This window comes from Myotis davidii, unplaced genomic scaffold (assembly GCF_000327345.1).
Source record: "Myotis davidii unplaced genomic scaffold, ASM32734v1 scaffold327, whole genome shotgun sequence".
Taxonomy (NCBI): domain Eukaryota; kingdom Metazoa; phylum Chordata; class Mammalia; order Chiroptera; family Vespertilionidae; genus Myotis; species Myotis davidii.
Window position 1 is genome coordinate 5,761,177 of NW_006298628.1, and position 19,178 is coordinate 5,780,354.

The 19,178-nt window shown below is 48.3% G+C and overlaps 2 protein-coding genes across 2 annotated transcripts; both read right to left on the bottom strand.

Moving 5' to 3' along the window:
- Nucleotides 1-1,169: 1,169 nt before the first annotated feature.
- Nucleotides 1,170-4,807, bottom strand: LOC102765561 (keratin, type I cuticular Ha7). The gene is made up of 8 exons (XM_006774448.1): nt 4,774-4,807; nt 4,349-4,677; nt 4,080-4,162; nt 3,121-3,277; nt 2,578-2,739; nt 2,351-2,476; nt 1,644-1,864; nt 1,170-1,251 (listed from the first exon to the last, which is right to left on the bottom strand). Exons 1-8 carry the CDS (start codon nt 4,805-4,807, stop codon nt 1,170-1,172), a joined length of 1,194 nt encoding a protein of 397 aa, XP_006774511.1.
- Nucleotides 4,808-15,344: 10,537 nt separating this feature from the next.
- Nucleotides 15,345-19,178, bottom strand: KRT38 (keratin 38, type I). The gene is made up of 7 exons (XM_006774382.1): nt 18,687-19,178; nt 18,419-18,501; nt 17,486-17,642; nt 16,938-17,099; nt 16,711-16,836; nt 16,002-16,222; nt 15,345-15,477 (listed from the first exon to the last, which is right to left on the bottom strand). Exons 1-7 carry the CDS (start codon nt 19,176-19,178, stop codon nt 15,345-15,347), a joined length of 1,374 nt encoding a protein of 457 aa, XP_006774445.1.

The window sequence follows — 19,178 nt, forward strand, 5'->3', positions numbered from 1 at the left end:
TACTACACTACCATGAAGAAGGACCAACTTTGCACTGGTCTTTAGACCAGGGTACACGGGTGAGCTGAGATCTGGGCACACTCAGCGCTTGCCAAAAGCGAAATTGACTCCTCAGCAGGGAAGGGGCACAGCCTCTTCCCTGCTGCTGCCCAAATGCTCTTCCACCAAGTCTGGCTGTGGACCACCTGGGTCTGTATCAGAGTCCCATCTAGGAGGCTGGCAGGCATTTGGAGCATTTGTGGCAACCACAGTCCTCACACCAGCACTTGGAAGGTGGCAGCAGAGGAGATAAGCACATCGGTGGCAGCGTCTCTCTAGAGAAAACCACATCCCAGAAGTGGGCCAGGACCAAGACAGCTGTCCCCAGGGCCCGAGCTGGGCCTCCATGTCTAACAGCAGGAGGAAATGCCCTGCCTCCATGAAGGGGCCAGTTTGAGAGAAAAAGATGGCAACTTGGCCAGGGCAGTTCTCAATATGACTTCTCTTTGACTGGGTTGGAACTTGAATTTGTGTGATTTTGCTCTGGAACAAAATACCAAGAGGCCAAAGATGCCAAAAAGCACAGTAGGGACATGTTAGTTCTGAGCTGTTCTGAAGGAATTCAAACTTGGCAACCAATACTGCTTCCTTTCACCCATCTGTAGGGATCTACGGGCAAGGTAAAGACATGTCCAGGGTCAGCTAAGGATCTTCATCCCAAGGCTCAGACCCCAGTGCCCCAGAAAGGTCCTGGAAGTGACATGTCAGGGCCAATGACCACCCAAGGGCTTGAGGGCCCGGGCTCCCTAGGACACCACGTATACTCCAAACACAGGAAGGAGACCACGTGATACAGGAAGGAGGTTTATTGACCATTTATTTAATACAGGAGCCCAATTACATTTTAGAAGATTCTGAAGCACTGGAGTAGAATGAAAATCCCAGAAGAGAGACTAGGGGGGAAAACAAGAGTTTCAGTGGAAGACAATGCAATGTTTTTTAAAAATCAGCCTAAGGAACAGATAGGAAGCCACTACTTAGAAGTTGTCTGCTGCCCTTTGAGTCAGTGAAAATGCCTCCAGTGGGTTTGGTATTTCTAGAGAAAGACTAAGCAAGGTGAGGGCGATCCTAAACCCAGGACAGGCAGCCCTGACCTCCTGTGTTGGAACTCAGACCTTCAGAGTCAGCTCTCATGAAGACCCACAGGCCGGCGGGGGGCAGCTTGGACGAAGGGTACAGGAGGCAGGTGTAGAGCAGGGATTGCAGGGGAGTCTGCAAGGGAGAGAGAGAAGGGAGAGTTAGACATGGGAAATAAAAAGATATCTCAGTGCCGAAGACAGAAAAGATCAGACCAAAATGGTGTGGGAGGGTTTGCCTCAGACAAATCATACAACCCAACGGAACCTCTTCCGTCAGACCCACGTCCTCACTCAGCCATATCTTTCCATATCCAGGCGTCCCTGGGGCTCGGCTTAGGGCCCGGCTACCATTTGTGATCCATTCTATCAACAGCACGATCTGTACACATCAGCAATGGTGAATGAGTTACTAAGTGAGGCGGGTTCTTTAGGATGAGCTCTCCTGCACCAGTACATTGAGTTATCTCAACGGAATCTGACAGTCAGGTATGTGGCCTGGCCAGGAATTGCCTAGAGGACACGTACTTGCAGTCCTCGCTCTCCAGAAGGTTCCGGTACGTGGCGATCTCACACTCCAGCCGGGCCTTGACGTCTAGCAGCACCTGGTACTCCTGGTTCTGCCGCTCCAGGTCAGCCCGGATCTCGGCCAGCTGCTCCTCCACGGTGCTGATCAGGCACTGCATCTGGGCCAGCTCGGTGCCGAAGCGGGCCTCGGCCTCACACAGGGAGTTCTGCAGACAGTCTTTCTATAATGGGAAATAATGGGGGGAAGTCCCAGGGGATGAAAAATTCAGCAGTGAAGATCATGGCTGAATTCACCAGGCAGGTGGCAAATTCCATGAAGTCACAGGGCATTTCTAGAGCTCTGAAGAAATGACCATCAATGTGACCATGACTTTTTACACACACACAGAAGTCTAACTTGAACTGTGTCATGTTCCCCCTATGCGTCCAGCACATGACATGAAGGAGATACCCAGAAAAGTCTTGTGAAATGAGTGCCTGCACCTCCACACCTTGTTCTGAAAGCAGTGGAGTTAACATGTAATAGGAACCATCTTTCTAGGTCGAACTAGCCTTAAAAGCAAGCCTTCTCCACCCAGGAGAGCGGAACCCAAATCGAGCTCAAACTTAATGTTTATAGGACTGAGTAGGGAGACTTCTCAGATATGCTGTGACCAGGCCGTGGCAGGGGCATTCGCAGTGCCCTGCGGGTGCAGGAGGACCCATACCAGCTGGTGCTGGGCTTGGCGCTCCACCTCCAGGGCGTTCACCGTGCATCTCAGCTCCAGGATCTCCGACTGGCAGCACTGCAGCTCCTCAGAGCAGGACGAGGCCTGCAGGCTGATGCCTTCAGACTGAAGCACAGTGGGATAAATGACACAGGTCAGCTCACTGGCCCACATGGAAGCCGGGCTCCCCCAGCCCACCTGGCCCCTGCTCCGCAGCACCGCCTCACCTGAGCTTCGAACCACTGCTCCACGTCACGCCGGTTGGTCTCCACCATGGTCTCATACTGGCACCGCATCTCCTCCAGCACCCGGCTCAGGTCCACGGTGGGCTCCGTGTCCAGCTCAATCCGGAGCCTGTCTCCCAGCTGGCACTTCAGAATGTTAACTTCCTGCAGGGACCGAAGAACCAACAGAAGAACCCCAAGTGAGAAAAGGGCTTTGACAGAGCAGACAGCACCTGGACTGCTCTCCTGACAAACAGTGTGAAGAGTGACTCCACATACACACTGATGTGAAAGGTCTTGTTGCCAGGGTCAATGAGAAGAACCCATGTGGAGACCTTCCCAAACTCATGAGGCAAGTCTTTGGAGAAGAAACTCCCAGCTACCACATCCCACAGAGTCAGCTTGACTCAAACCCAGATCAACCCATTATCCTGATGCCAACTGACTCCAATCCTAGAGCCACAGGATGAGAGGGGCTCCCTTTCCTGCCCAACACCCCCTAACCACCACCACCACCACCATGAGTCTGCAGCCACAGGGCCAGACCTTCTCGTGGTTGCTCTTGAGGCAGAGCTGCTCCTCCTTCAGGGACTCCTGCTGGGCCTCCAGGTCGGCCTTGGCCAGGCTCAGGTCATCCAGGAGCTTGTGCATCCCACACATGTCCGCCTCCACCAGCAGGCGCAGGGAGTGCTCACTCTCGTGCCTTCCATCAAGGAGATGCAAGGTCAACAGATGTCAAGGAAAGCCTCTCTCACCTGATCCCAGTTCCCACCTTGGATCCTCATTTGCTCACCTGGTCTATCACTGTGTTAGCCTCTGTAGCTACAGAGCCCATGGTCATTGACTAGATGGAAACCGAGTCTCAGAAAGAATAGTAGATGTCTAGGATTATATACCTTGATTAATAGTAAATAAGGGACTCAACCTAAGTATTCAAACTTCAAATGCAGTATTCATGCTGCCGTAGGGAAAAGAATGGCTTAAATATAAGCCTTCTGGACCTACAGTTTGCTACTTCACCCATTGGATTAATTATTTCTCATTTTTTTTCTCATTCATTCAATTGCAACTCTTAATACAAGAAGCTACAATGACAATTATTCCCACTAATGGATTAGGCCAAGGGTTAGTGAGTCTGTCAGTGACCTATGTACTGAAAGTTTATTCTTGGAATGACTTGATTTTGCTTCAGGTTATAACACAAAACCCTCTTTCCTTCTAGATATGGGGAGAATATGACATAGGATCTAATCAATCTAGACCCTACCTCTTTTCTTGTTTTAATGTTTTTGTTCTCTTTCATCCCATATAATGACCATTTCTAATAATAGGTTAAATTATGGTTTGGAGAGGAAGAAAGAGGACACTTATTCATTGATTCATTCATTATTCTCATCAACTACTATTTTTGAACATCTACTCTGGTGGACCAAGTACTCTGGTAGCCACTTAGAAATAAAACAGAAGAAAGGAGTCACTCTTAGCCTGCTTCTGGCCTTACTTACTTGATCCTAAAGTCATCGGCAGCCAGCTTGGCATTGTCAATCTGGCTAACCAGCCTGGCATTCTCAGCTTTGCTGCACAGGATCTAAGAAAAAACAGGAAGACCATTCACACAGTAACATCACACTGGGCTCCAGCCCTATGTGTGGTGTCTACCCTCCTGCTCAAGGAAACCCAAGAACCCTAACCTCTTTGAGCCTTCAGTGGTTTTGCCTGCCATGCCCTCCGCCTCCCTCAGACCCAGCAGACCCCAGACTACTCCACACCCCACCTTCTGCTGGAGCTCCTCGATGGTCTGGAAGTAGCACTGGTAGTTGGGGCACATGGTGGTCTCATGGCATTTGCTCCACTCTCGGATCTTGGTCTCCAGCTCCGCGTTCTCCTGCTCCAGCTGCCGCACCTTCTGCAGGTAGTTGGCCAGGCGGTCGTTCAGGAACTGCATGGTCACCTTTTCATGGCCGTTCAGGGTACCCTCACCATAGGCCCCACAGCTTCCGATGTTGGCAGGAATGGTGGGGGGTCCTGGCCCAGAGGCTGGCTTGAGGTCATGTAGAAGGAAGTCATGGTGTGGGCTGACGCTACACAGGAGGTTCAGAGCAGCTGGAAAGGCCAAGACACGAGTCTGAGAACCCCCTTCCCTCCTGGGCCTTTTATACCCCATCCCAGGTGGGTGTTGGCTCAGTGCTTTGACCTCACTGCCTTGATTCTCGACCTGTTGTTGTACCGCCATCCTGTTACTCAGCTGTTGAGTTTACCACCAAGAGTTCCTCACCTCATTAAAGGATTGTTGATGATCTGAGGTGCCTCTTGCCTCTTTGATATCAGATTGTCTGTTCATGGAAGGTCAGAGTTTTATATTCCTAGTCAGCCACCACCAACAGTTAATGCAGCCTCAGATGTCCTCACTCTGGGCTGGACGGTCTCCCTGTGGATGCGGCCACACTGAAGGATCTAATCTTTCAGTCAATGATTTGTGTAGCAGGAGATACAGCAAATCTATAAGATCTAGTGGCTCTCCCACCTGTGGTTGGACTCAACTGAGCTTTCCTTTAAAGAGAAATGCCATTGTATAAAACTAGCAAGTCTACTGATATTTGAATATTGGGTGGTTCTCATTTCTTCTTTTTTCTTTTCTCTTTTAAATTGCATACTCCCCTGGAGGAGCAACAAAGCATCAATGCACTACGAACATTGCTGCTAATTCAGTTTTAGTTGACTAGTCCACATCCGCATTCATTCATTCACTTGTTCAGCATGTTTCCTGAACACCCCCATAACTCAGGTGGTGTGCTGTGTCCAGGACGCACAGTGGTCCCTGTTATTCAGGAGAAAACAGTGTCACTGAAATCGTAGGGTCTTAAACTTGAATGAGAATCATAGATTAATGAGAGTTAGTGAAAGAAAATTCATCATCCTGACCACAGGTGTATCTAGAGAGAAACTACTAACAAAAAACAATAATCATATTTAATCCAGAAAGGTAAATTGGGCAACAGAGCTCAAAGGATGTTGAGACAAAAGTTTAAGAACTAACATTTAGAGAGAATACAGGTAAGCTAGCTATTCTACTGTGTTCTTTCCTATTGAGTCCTTCCCACTTGTGAGGTTGCTGTTATTAGCTTTGATGAGGAAACTAGAATAAAGTTCGTTTTTGATTCACAGAGCTGATAAACTGGTAAGGACTAGATTACATCTCATATCTGTAGAGCCCATTCTCTCTCAACCTCACCACAACCCCCAAGGGGAACAACCTGTACTGCTTCCCAGATCATTGCTCGGGAAAGTGTACAAGGCTTAATTATTAGACAGGAAGTTGGAGTGAAGAACAATATTATTGAGGGACCTTGTATTCCGGCACAGAGATACTGAGGCAGGGAGGACAATAAAATGCACATAGAAAAGGTTATACTTAAATATAAGAATCTGTAACATATCTCGGATCCCAAAGAGTTTCAACAAAGCTGAGGGGCCATTGGGACCAACTTCTGAGGGGCCAGGCATTGCCCCTCCAAAGTGGCCAAGGAAAAATAGAGGAACCTAAAGACTGAGGAAGATCGAATGGGATATTCCTAAAAGAGTATAAATAGGTCTCTTCTCTGAGCGAAGTTCAGGAACAAGGATCCCCATTGGAACCCAAATGGGAGGCAGTGGGTGTGAGGATTGGTGAGACCTAGGTTCTTGGAATTCTCTCAAGAAGAAATAAAATAAAGAGAACTGCAATTCTGCCCTGAAGGAAAACTGCTCTGGGTCAGCTGAGCCTCTCCCAACTACTGAGGTCATCGATGAAGAATTCTCTGCTGAGGCAGTCCTTAGAAGACCTCTCCCAGTCAGGTTGTCCTTCAGAGGCCTTGGAGCACAATCTGCATATGTTCATCTTCAAACACCTTTTTGTTTCTCTCTTCCGTGTCATCATAGCATCACTGTAATCCAGAGAATTGGACCATTAAAATGGTTTCCTTTGATTTGCTAAATAGGCTCCATCTTTTGACCCTATCCCCAGGCAGGATTTGTCCCATTGATGAACATTGAGGTTCCTTCCATCTCTGAACACACTTCTAGGCATCAGAGCTGAAGTTTGCATCCCTGGCTGACACCCCTCTCTAAAGCTGGATTTTGTGCCCCCCCTGCCCCCATGTGGGCTCTGTAAGGTTTGTGTTGCATAGCAGCATTGATGCTGCCTGCTCCTCTGTAGAGCAGTGGATTCTGCTGATTCTCTTTTGTCTCAGGAACTGGCAGTAAGTGGACAGCGTGAGGCAGGTGATTGAGATACACTCGGCTGTGTAGATGAGGAGGATCCCACCCTGGACACCGTAGACTGCCCTGTTCACTCCCCTGTGAAAACAGGCCCCAGTGCCTGAGTACAACATATATGAGCCGGGTGACATGAAGGAAGGTGCTGGCGATGAAGAGCCAAGAGAAAAGTAGTCCTGCAGCCCTCCTTCATCCACAGGGGCCACCTCTGTCTTCTCTCTTCAGGGGTAAAATTTTTCGAGTTACCATCTATCTTCAGGGGGCGGTGGGCCACTGGGTACAGAATAGCATCATTCAATACCGTGGCGTTGGGGCCATTCTGATGCATCTCTGAGTGAGAACAAAAGCAGTGGAGTTGGAGCAGCCCACAGGGCTTGGCTCTCACCTGCAGCCACCTTGTCTATTGCAGGGGGGAGACTCTGAAGATACCTCAGCAAACGCCTACTGTCCACAGGCAGCACCCACTGTGTGTTACAGCAGAAAGAAGTTTGCTTCCTTTGGAAGGACACCTGAGGGATCTCTGATTTCAAAAGTCCATCTTGAGAGGCTTTGAAACAGGAAAAGTCACCATGTTCTTTTCTCTTCCATGTGATTTGTTTCAGTGGACAGGGCTGTGTTTTTATTGCAGCTAGCGTCATAGTTCATGACTTTGTTTTCTTTTTTTTCTTTATTGATTAAGGTATTACATGTGTCCTTATACCCCATTACCCCCCCTTCACACCCCACTCGTGCCTTCACCCACCCTAGGGTCTGTGACTATTGGTTATGCTTATATGCATGCATGCAAGTCCTTTGGTTGATCTCTCCCACTTCCCCCCACCCTCCCCTGCCTTCTCTCTGAGGTTTGACGGTCTGTCTGATCAGTGCTTCTCTGTCTCTGGATGGGATTTTATACCTGTTACTTGAGCATCTTTAATTTGATTTTAAGGGTTTTTAACATTATTATTCTGCTTTATTTTTGTCCCAGGTCTTTAGTTCATTAGAGACTGATCAATATGAAAATAATTCTCTTCACTTCCCCTTCCCACCCCCACCCCCCCATCCCAGGTTCCTTTATCTACATTCTAGCGCAGGACACTTGCTTTAATACTTATCTGCTACTAGAACCCATTACACAGAATTTTAAGGCAGCATAGCAGAGTGGTTAAGGCCAGGAACTATGGAGCCGCCCTGCTTGGATTCAAATTCTGGTTCTTCCATGAACCAGCTGTATGAACAGGGCCTGGTGACTTGACCTCTCTATGCTGTGGTTTCTGCATGTGAAAAATGGAAGCAGCAATAGCACCCAGGTCATCGATCTGTTTAAGTATTAAACAAGTTGATATCTATAAATCATCTATAATAATAAAAGGGTAATATGCTAATTAGACCAGATGTCCTTCTGGACATCATTCCAGACGTCCTACTGGACGAAGCTGAGGCCAGAGCGAAGCTGCCTGGGTCCCAGGTGCCGGAGGGATGCTGGTGCCAGCAGCTGGGGGAAGGAAGGCCTACGCTTGCACGAATTTTCGTGCATCAGGCCTCTAGTTTATAATATTTTGTTGTGTTTCTTTCTAGTCTTTCCTTAGGCCTCTGTGTATGTGCATAAGATGATATATTTTTCGTTCTAAAAAACACAAATTGTTCCTAACTTTTTGTTCTTTTATTATGAGCCATCTTCTTTTATGTAGCTCTGCTGTAATTTATTATTTATGAGATTTTATAGTATTTCCGTTTTTTATAACATAAATTCAACACAAAATGAATAGATTCTCAGTTTTAACTTGTTAAATTAATTTAACCTTTGCGTCATTTACCTTAAAAAGGACAAAACTCTACTTTACTTTTTGTCCACTTTTTAACCTACTATCTCTGCCAAGCATTGCAGTATGTACTAGTATTGGGCACTTCAGAGTAGAGTACTCCTTTGAATTGTATAATGTGAAGAGATTTCTGTGTATCAATTTACAGAGCACTGTTCAATTAGACCAGATGTCCTTCTGGACATCATTCCAGACGTCCTACTGGACGAAGCTGAGGCCAGAGCGAAGCTGCCTGGGTCCCAGGTGCCGGAGGGATGCTGGTGCCAGCAGCTGGGGGAAGGAAGGCCTACGCTTGCACGAATTTTCGTGCATCAGGCCTCTAGTTTAAAATAATGTCTGGCAGGAAGCACTAAACAAGTGTTAGCTGTTACTTTTTTTCAGATGGCCTTTAATCATGTTTAGATGTTCACATCATTTGTAATTCAAAAATGCTTATTAAATTACCATTTTGTACCTATTTAAGTTAGCAAAGATCAAAAAGGGGGGAAATAGGGGACATCTGTAATAGTGTCAACCATAAATTCTTAAAAAGGTTAATGTCACGATGTTGGCACCGTCACATACTATGGCATCATACAACATCTTTCCAAGGCAGGTCAGAAATGTCTATTAAAAGTACAGCTGCACATACCCTCTGACCCAGTTATTACACTTCCGGGAATTTATGCTGCAGACACACTAACATGGACACATGTCCAATGGTAACAAGGATATTCATAGCAACAGCTTGGGAGTCACAGCAGACCAGGAAGAAACAAAATGCCCACCCACAGGAGCATGGTTAATGAGTTGTTCATCCATGTAGGAAAAGGCTTACAGCCATTACAAATAATGAGGTAGATCTATAGATGCTGACATAGAAATGATACCTACAATATAAGAGTAAATGAAAAAAAATAATCCAAGTGCACAACAAGATACCTAGCATGCTACGTTTTATAATTACCAAAAGGGACATCTATGTAGACATAAATTTATAGCAAGACTGAGTCTCAGACCATAAAGTCAGCTGTGAAAAATATATAGCTTTTCTGATACTTTAACTAAATTACACTATTAATCTCCATCTCTCACTACGCCAAAGGGCAGGACCTTCATCTCAGTTATCTTGAGTACCCTTTCCCAAGGAGTGGCCCCAAGTTCCAGAGGCCTCTTTTCCATGGTGTTGGGGCCAAGGAGGAAGGCAGCGGTGTGTCCTCAGCGTTTTCATTCATCCACCCTGCAGCCCAGGTGGCCCACCTGGGTCCTTCTGCCTAGAGCTTGGTTGTCAGAACCCCCAGGTGTTGCCAGGTCATCCTTATCCTCATCCACAGTCCCCTGGAGCTCGCAGGACCCCCTCTGTACATCTCTGCTGCTCTCTGACACACACGATTGCTTTTAGCTGCTATGTCACCCTCGGCCTCGGGATTCTTTGTGAAGGTTCTACTTCCCAGACTCCCCTGGGGTCTTGGTGCCTCTCCAGATTCCAAGTGGGGAAGGGAGAACAGGTCCCCTCTGCTCCTAAATCCCCAAGCCTAACTAGGGTATCTATTCTGCCCCTGCCCTTGGCTCCCCATCCCAGCCTGGGAGAAGGGGTCAGACCAGCAGAGGACCTATCAGCATCTCAGTTCTCTTCCTTTCCCTGCCTCTTCATCCCCTGATCCCAACATGCCTTCATCTAACCAGAGAGCAGGACACGTGCCCTTCCTCGTGTCAGTCAAGTCCATGCTCTTGTCCACTCAGGGCTTGGTCTTTGAACCTCAAAAGCCTCTTCCCTTCCTTCTCTATGCCATCCGTTCCCCGAATCATTAAATGTGGCGAAGGCTATAGCTTTTGTTAGCAGGGCCCTGTGTTCAGAGAGAATACCATGAGCCGCATCTATCAGTACATCAAAATATTCCCCACCTTGCCCGGCCATTGTGGCTCAGTGATTAAGCATCAGCCTATGAACTGGGAGGTCAGTGTGATTCCTGGTATGGGCACGTGCCTGGGTTGTGGGTTCGATCTCCATTCGGGAGGGGGGCATGTGGGAGGTGGCCAATCAATGATTCTCTCTCATCATTGGTGTTTCTATCCCTCTCTCCCTCTCCCTTCCTCTCTGAAATCAATTTTATATATATTTTAATATCCACCACCTCACTCGTGTGTGTACAGAAACTAATTTGAGGAGGAGGATTATTTGCACATGGTAGCCTTTTGTTATGTCTCAAGTTTTTACAGTATTTGTGTTCTGCTTGTATAACTTTGTGAGTTATTTTTCTAAGAGGCCTTGTACAAACAGAAAATGCTTGGTGTTTTGTTAGCATCTGGATACCCTTGGGCTCCTTTTCCCATTTCAGGAATCTGACTTTCATGCTGAATCAGTTGGGTTACAATGCTGTTCTGCCCAGTGTTCAGAGACCCTTTGCCCTTCACACCCTTCACTTTGAGTGACGATCCTGGCTGATGAGGTCCCTGGGGTGCTGGACCAGGAGCCACCTCTGCTGTTTGGGGCCCCATAAGCCTCTGGATGTCACTCGTCCATTACTCTGCGTTTCTCAGGGACCATTTCCTGTGGGTCTTAAGCTAATAAAACTCTCACTGACCTGGCTGGAGATAGTCCTGGGGCAAAGGTGCATTCAATGGAAAGGAGAAAAATAGACTATGGGAACTTGGAGGGTGAATGATTTAGGACGTTGGGGAAATATGAGCTGAATAAGTCATTATAGAAGTATTTATTTGGCCCACTTCACAAATACAAATTTTGTGCAGGAAAAATGGGGAAAGATGGACAAGTTGGCTTCATTTTGCACATGAAAAATCTATTATTAAATACTCTGATTTCTGAAGGTCAAGTCTATCCCTAAGAGTTCGTATTTCTCAGTTCAAGAGTAGCCTTGAATCTTCCTCCAGCTTTATTTGGTATTTGGTCAGTTCTTCATCTCCACTCACACTAAGTCCCTAGTTTACCTTGAATATAGCCCCCCTCATTGTGTAATCTGCTGTCAGTTTACTTGGAAGATCCTTAGAAGCAGGGATTTTCATCTTATTCCTTTTGTCTTGTTCATCGCTGTAATTCTCAGCATAGCACCTGACACACAGTAAATGCTCAATCAGTGAAAAGATGAAAGAAATAACCAAATGAGCTCAGCTATGGAGCAAATCATACTCAGTATTAACCTCTACAGTGCCTGGTGCATGGTGATGCTCAATAAATGTTCAATGAATGAATGAATAAATGAATGAAGAGACATAGTATAAAGCCAGACAATAGCATGTTATACCAAGGAAAGAAAAATCCTGGACTTCTAAACCCTGTGGTCCTAAATCAAATCAGGATAAGATTTGTTTTCATTTAGGATCTCATATATATAAAAGCCTAAGCGACCATTCGACCAGTAGCTATGATGTGCACTGACCACCAGGTGGCAGACACTCAATGCACAAGCGTGAAAACATGGAACAGACTGATGAACCTCAGAGGGAAGGGGGAGGCCAGAGGGCAGGAAGAGATTAACCAAAGATCTTATATGCATACTTTTTTTTTTTAAGGATGTAGACAGCAGTGAGCTGGGGTGTAGACCAGCTGGTTCAGAGAACTGACTAATCCACTGTCCTGTGAGGTTTGTGCTCAGTAAATCCACATCTAGCCACTTTCCAAATTGCACTGTGTCGGTGACCCTAAGTGTGAGAAACAGGGGCAACCAAGGCTTACATTGCAGGGTATCCCTTTAAAAGGCAGAGTCACCAAAAGAACAGAGAATAAAGACACGAGCGCTAGGACACAATTGCTTTGCAGCCAGAGAAATCTAGGTCCAAGTCCTGGCTCAGCCTTAGTCAAGTTATTGACTCCTGTGAGCCCCACTGCTTCATAAGTTTAAGGGGCTTATAATGTGCACCTTTCTGAGTGTGAGAGAACGACATTCAGTCCTCAGAGAGAAGAGATGGCATTTAACACCAGCAGGAGGAAACCACCGCTACGTAAAGCTCCAGTTAAAATTGTGTGGTTAGGGTTCAGTGTTAATTTTAACCTTCATAGGAAGAGAGCAGAGCAGGCTCTGTGTGATGTCACTGCTGCTGTCCGTGGTGAGAACGGAAGCCCACCAGGTGTAGGTGGGAGACTGGAGCTGGGCTGAAGCAGGAGAAGGGAGCTTTCCCGACAGGCAGCGCCTTCAAGGGGGTACACAGTCTCTTCCCAGGAAGATGTCAACCCTGCAGAGGGAGCTTTTTAAAGCTCAGATCACTGGGGTAGGAAGGGGTACAAGCCAGATCCTGCCCCTTAACACCGCCCAGTCAATCAACTTCAGACAAAATGACTTGATGACACAAGAGGTTCTTCCAGAAGGACACTCTCATCATGGGCCACATTCAGCGCTGGACGCTGTGGGCCCAAATGCAAACAGGCAGTTCCTTCCCATGAAGACAAGGTTGCCTTGAACCAGGCCGGCCTTGACTCTGACTTTGGTGACAGTGTCACTCCTCTGTGTCTCCACTGTCACCTTTTCTCTTAAAGAGCCACAAGGTAGGACGTGCCATGAGGCTGAGATGAGCGATTTTTCCAACCATCTGGCAACCACATTTAGAAATCAGGACGGCAAACATATAATCCACATCCCCCCAAAACAAAGTTCTGCAGAAGTCATCAGTGACCCTTGGAATTCCTGAGTGTCTCCCCATCACTTTAACCCTGGTGGGTCCAATAGGGGAAAAGAAGACAAGACCACCCACAAAACGGGCTCCCCTCTCCTTGGATGAACTCGGTATAAGAGGGTTGCTAAGAAGGCTCTGCCCCTCAAAGCAAAGGTTCCTTATTCTTTGGACAAATGCAAATACAATTTGTTCTGGAAAGCAAGTTATTCAGTATATCATTTTGTTTCTGGTTGAATTTAGCTGCTAAAGGAACTTTCTTTTAACTGCCTCAAGGAAAAGGCTGAAGGCCCGGGGTGAGCTTTGAACCTGACCCACCTGCCTCAGGACCCACACTCCTAGTCATGGTATGATATTGGTTCTGGAGGAGGTTTATATGGTGCTTCCTCCCTTGCAGGGTGCTTTAATTCTGCCATCTCACTTAGGGTCCGTGACAGATCTAAGACGTGAGTAGGAAAGGTCACATTAGCCCCATTTTATAGCAGGAACAGAACACGGAGGCTCTGGCGATTCTCAAGCCCCATCGCGAGTCAATGATAAAATCGTGAGTCAATGATAAAATCGGGTCTAGACACATTCATTCTTTCCACAGATGTTTATTGAGCATCTGCTCTGTGCCGGGTGGTGGCCTAGGCCGTGGGGAAGCAGCAGTAGACAAATTCTAATCTCAAGGAAGCATTTTAATGAGAAAATAATAGGCAAGTAAGTAAATTGAGCGGTTGAGAGATACTCAGATGAAAATAACCAGGACAGACAGTGAGGAGGTGAGTAGTGAAGACTGATGATCGAGCAGGATCTTTCAGAGGGAGTGATGTTTCAGCTGAGACCTGAATAACCAGGAAGAGGGGGACAGCATTCCAGGGAGGAGGAAGAGCAGGGACAGGTCTCCTAGCACGTCTCGCACAGAAAGGCCACCGTGGCTGGATTGTGGTGAGGACGGGGAAGAGTGGGAGACAAGAGCGGAAGCATAGGAAGTAAGCAAACATAAACGTGTTGAAGATACTGTCGTGATCTATTTTTCCATTACCCCGAAACCCTTGTGGCCAGCAGTCCTCTCCTGTCGAAGCGGTAGGTTTTAATACCTCAGGGGGACGTGCTAGAAAAAATTAAGTCTCTGTTGAAATTTTACTGTAAAATTCGATGAAGAGGGGAGTCAAGCCAGACCATGGTTGTGAGAGGCAGTACTTAGAGAGAAGAGAGATTTCTCAATGTGAAAGGTCCCTTGACATAGCAAGAGGCGGGCCTGGCCCTTTGTCAAAGACAGGGATCCTGAGTGGAGAGAGCTCAGATTTGTTGCAAGGAGGTTCCCCCCTGACCTAGGGAGGAAGTGGAACCAGCTTCCTTCGCAGGGAGGAGGAAGTGGGAGAGGAAGTGATCAAATATACAGTTTCTAGTCCCATATTTCCCTCTGGGACCATTATCCGGGCCTGGAGATGTTAGAAACAGTCAATTTGGGGAAATCCTAAACAGTGATGTTTGTTCCTCACTTCCCTGGTCACAAACGAAGTAAGTTTAGTGGGTAAATTTTTCAAGTTAACATCGGTGTCCTTGAAACACAACTTCAAGTCATGCCCTAGACCAGTGATGGCAAACCTATGACACACGTGTCAGAGGTGACACACGAACTCTTTTTATTGGTTGATTTTTCTTTGCTAAATGGCATTTAAATATATAAAATAAATATCCAAAATATAAATGTTTGTTTTACTATGGTTGCAAATATCAAAAAATTTCTATATGTGACACGGCACCAGAGTGAAGTGAGGGTTTTTCAAAATGCTGACACGCCGAGCTCAAAAGGTTCGCCATCACTGCCCTAGACTCACCCCGAATGATTCTTCCATCGGATCCCATCCCTGAGTGCCTCCAGGTGGATACTCTGAGCCACCACTGGTCATCGGGACCCAGCCAGGGAGGTGTGGAGCCCATCTGGGAAAATCGGGAGCTGGGAGGGAAGGCTCCCCATCGAGATCCCACTTTTCCTGGTAGGTTTGGACAGGCCTATGCGGAAAGTCAGTGATAGTTAGAAGCCAGATTTCCGAAATGTCTAATGAGCATTGCTACGTGGGTATCCCCTTGGTTTAGCCGCCTCCGCTGGTCCACAGACATTCAGAACCGGCTCCCAGTGCTGGCTGCACGGGCTGAGCCAGGCCCATAAGTGGTGCAGGGGGCACAGCTCGGGCGAGGAGCACAGGCGGGAGGCACACAGGCAGAAGACGTGGCACAGGGATTGCAGGGGAGTCTGCAGAGAGATGGAAAAGGCGGGCAAGGTTAGGGGTAGAAATTAATAGAAGGCTCACTGCTACATGTGTGTGTGGAGCATGGCGAAGGGGTCCTCACTCCCAAACCACAGGACATGAGGCAACTGAAGCCCTCTGCCCACTGACACCTAGTTTGCACCTCTGGAGTTTGACCGGGCGATCTCTCCAATGCCTGCCAGAATCAAGGTTTTGTACAGGAGAGTCCGGTTCTATCCCACGGGGTATAAAATACTAGGAAAGATTTTTAAAAGGAAAAGCAAGTCCAAAAAACCCGCTGGATCAAATCTATGCCAAGAGACCTGGTAGATGGCAGCCTCCTCTGAAGGGACAATCGGTCCCTGCACACTCACTCCACCTCTGACACAGAGTGTGTGCAGCACCGTCAGTGGTGGCTCCACAGGTGCATGGAGAGCCTTGTGCTGTGAAGACCACCCTTCTGTTACCCGGAGGAGCTTATGAGAAACGACTGAATGACTTGGCCAGGAATTGCCTAGATGACACGTACTTGCAGTCCTCGCTCTCCAGAAGGTCCCGGTACGTGGCGATCTCACACTCCAGCCGGGCCTTTGTGTCCAGCAGCACCTGGTACTCCTGGTTCTGCCGCTCCAGGTCAGCCCGGATCTCGGCCAGCTGCTCCTCCACGGTGCTGATCAGGCACTGCATCTGGGCCAGCTCGGTGCCGAAGCGGGCCTCGGCCTCACACAGGGAGTTCTGCAGACAGTCTTTCTATAATGGGAAATAATGGGGGGGAACGTCCCAGGGGATGAAAAATTTAGCAGTGAAGATCACGGCTGAATTCACCAGGCAGGTGGCAAATTCCATGAAGTCACAGGGCATTTCTAGAGCTCTGAAGAAATGACCATCAATGTGACCATGACTTTTTACACACACACAGAAGTCTAACTTGAACTGTGTCATGTTCCCCCTATGCGTCCAGCACATGACATGAAGGAGATACCCAGAAAAGTCTTGTGAAATGAGTGCCTGCACCTCCACACCTTGTTCTGAAAGCAGTGGAGTTAACATGTAATAGGAACCATCTTTCTAGGTCGAACTAGCCTTAAAAGCAAGCCTTCTCCACCCAGGAGAGCGGAACCCAAATCGAGCTCAAACTTAATGTTTATAGGACTGAGTAGGGAGACTTCTCAGATATGCTGTGACCAGGCCGTGGCAGTGGCATTCGCAGTGCCCTGCGGGTGCAGGAGGACCCATACCAGCTGGTGCTGGGCTTGGCGCTCCACCTCCAGGGCGTTCACCGTGCATCTCAGCTCCAGGATCTCCGACTGGCAGCACTGCAGCTCCTCAGAGCAGGACGAGGCCTGCAGGCTGATGCCTTCAGACTGAAGCACAGTGGGATAAATGACACAGGTCAGCTCACTGGCCCACATGGAAGCCGGGCTCCCCCAGCCCACCTGCCCCCTGCTCCGCAGCACCGCCTCACCTGAGCTTCGAACCACTGCTCCACGTCACGCCGGTTGGTCTCCACCATGGTCTCGTACTGGCACCGCATCTCCTCCAGCACCCGGCTCAGGTCCACGGTGGGCTCCGTGTCCAGCTCAATCCGGAGCCTGTCTCCCAGCTGGCACTTCAGAATGTTCACTTCCTGCAGGGACAGAAGAACCAACAGAAGAACCCTAAGTGAGAAAAGGGCTTTGGACAGAGCAGACAGCACCTCGACTGCTCTCCTGACAAACAGTATGAGGGGTGAGTCCACATACACACTGATGTGAAAGGTCTTATTGCCAGGGCCAATGAGAAGAACCTATGTGGAGACCTTCCCAAACTCATGAGGCAAGTCTTTGGAGAAGAAACTCCCAGCTACCACATCCCACAGAGTCAGCTTGACTCAAACCAAGATCAACCCATTATCCTGATGCCAACTGACTCCAATCCTAGAGCCACAGGATGAGAGGGGCTCTCTTTCCTGTCCATCAAGTCTCCCACCCCCCCGACCACCACCACCATGAGTCTGCAGCCACAGGGCCAGACCTTCTCGTGGTTGCTCTTGAGGCAGAGCTGCTCTTCCTTCAGGGACTCCTGCTGGGCCTCCAGGTCGGCCTTGGCCAGGCTCAGGTCATCCAGGAGCTTGTGCATCCCACACATGTCCGCCTCCACCAGCAGGCGCAGGGAGTGCTCACTCTCGTGCCTTCCATCAAGGAGATGCAAGGTCAACAGATGTCAAGGAAAGCCTCTCTCACCTGACCCCAGTTCCCACCCCCTGACCACCGTGGATCCTCATTTGCTCACTGTGCTCAGTCTCTGGCCTCAGAGAAGAATTAGACACATCCCCTCCCTCTCAAAGGATTCGTGGTCTAGGAAAGCAGTCATATTTTTACCATTGTGCATTGAAGCAACTGTGGTTCAGAAAGTTAACTGACTTGCCTAAGAATATGTGTCTTAGGACCCAGTACAGGGCTCGGGCCATTTCACGGGCTATTGTTAAGAAAGAGAAGCAACAGCAGGAGCCTGGACCTTGATTTGCTCCCTTATTCTTTGTGTTGTGCTACTTGTTCATCTCTCTCCTTTATTGAGTGGAAATGCCTGGTAGCTGAGGGCTTCATAGCTAAATCTGGACACTGACCCCTCCGTAAGTGGCTCTTCCAACTGATATATGAAATTCAATAGCTTTCCATATTCAGTTTATTCTTGAAATAACTCTATTTTGATTTTAACTAATGAGCTCAGGCATCCTTACCTTACATTTTAGGGAAATATATGACATAGGACTAACATGAGGCTATGCCATACATGCTTGACTTAATGGTGTTGTATCTTCTCTACCTTCTTTCTATTACTTGTTTTTAATTTGGGAATTTAGGAAGAAAGAAACAGAACAGTAATTCCCTCACTCAACAAATGCTTGGACATTTGGGATTTAGGTGGGGAAGGAGTCATTTTGGGCCTTCTTAGACTCTTACTTACTTGATCCTAAAGTCATCGGCAGCCAGCTTGGCGTTGTCAATCTGGCTAACCAGCCTGGCATTCTCAGCTTTGCTGCACAGGATCTAAGAAAAAACAGGAAGACCATTCACACACTAACGTCACACTGGGTTCCAGCCCTATGTGTGGTGTCTACCCTCCTGCTCAAGGAAACCCAAGAACCCTAAGCTCTTGAGCCTTCAGTGGTTTTGCCTGCCATGCCCTCCGCCTCCCTCAGGCCCAGCACACCCCAGGCTACTCCACACCCCACCTTCTGCTGGAGCTCCTCGATGGTCTGGAAGTAGCACTGGTAGTTGGGGCACATGGTGGTCTCATGGCATTTGCTCCACTCTCGGATCTTGGTCTCCAGCTCCGCGTTCTCCTGCTCCAGCTGCCGCACCTTCTGCAGGTAGTTGGCCAGGCGGTCGTTCAGGAACTGCATGGTCACCTTTTCATGGCCGTTCAGGGTGCCCTCACCGTAGGCCCCACAGCTTCCGATGTTGGCAGGAATGTTGCGGGTTCCTGGCAAGGGGCAAGCACTGTGGCAGCTGTTGGGCAGACAGAGATTGGGTCGGCCCAGTGGGGTGGTCCCCACTCGAACTCGGTTGACATGTGCCAGGCTGGCCAGGAGGCCCTGGCAGGCAACCTTTTCTTCTAAGCCAGGGTGGTACCCAATATCACCGGAGGAGGGGCAGATATTTCTTTCTCCAGGATTCTGGGTGCTGCCCAGAGGCTGGCTTGATGTCATGTAGAAGGAAGTCAT

Excerpts from the sequence above, each read along its gene's own strand:
- LOC102765561 (XM_006774448.1), bottom strand. The coding sequence starts at position 4,807 with ATGGCGGTACAACAACAGGTCGAGAATCAAGGCA. Across the intron at positions 4,163-4,348 it reads TCGAGGAGCTCCAGCAGAAG|ATCCTGTGCAGCAAAGCTGA; the intron begins GTGGGGTGTGGA and ends GTTTTTTCTTAG. Across the intron at positions 2,740-3,120 it reads TCAAGAGCAACCACGAGAAG|GAAGTTAACATTCTGAAGTG; the intron begins GTCTGGCCCTGT and ends CGGTCCCTGCAG.
- KRT38 (XM_006774382.1), bottom strand. The coding sequence starts at position 19,178 with ATGACTTCCTTCTACATGACATCAAGCCAGCCTCTGGGCAGCACCCAG. Across the intron at positions 16,837-16,937 it reads AGCAGTGGTTCGAAGCTCAG|TCTGAAGGCATCAGCCTGCA; the intron begins GTGAGGCGGTGC and ends ACTGTGCTTCAG. Across the intron at positions 16,223-16,710 it reads GCCAAGCCCAGCACCAGCTG|AAAGACTGTCTGCAGAACTC; the intron begins GTATGGGTCCTC and ends TTCCCATTATAG.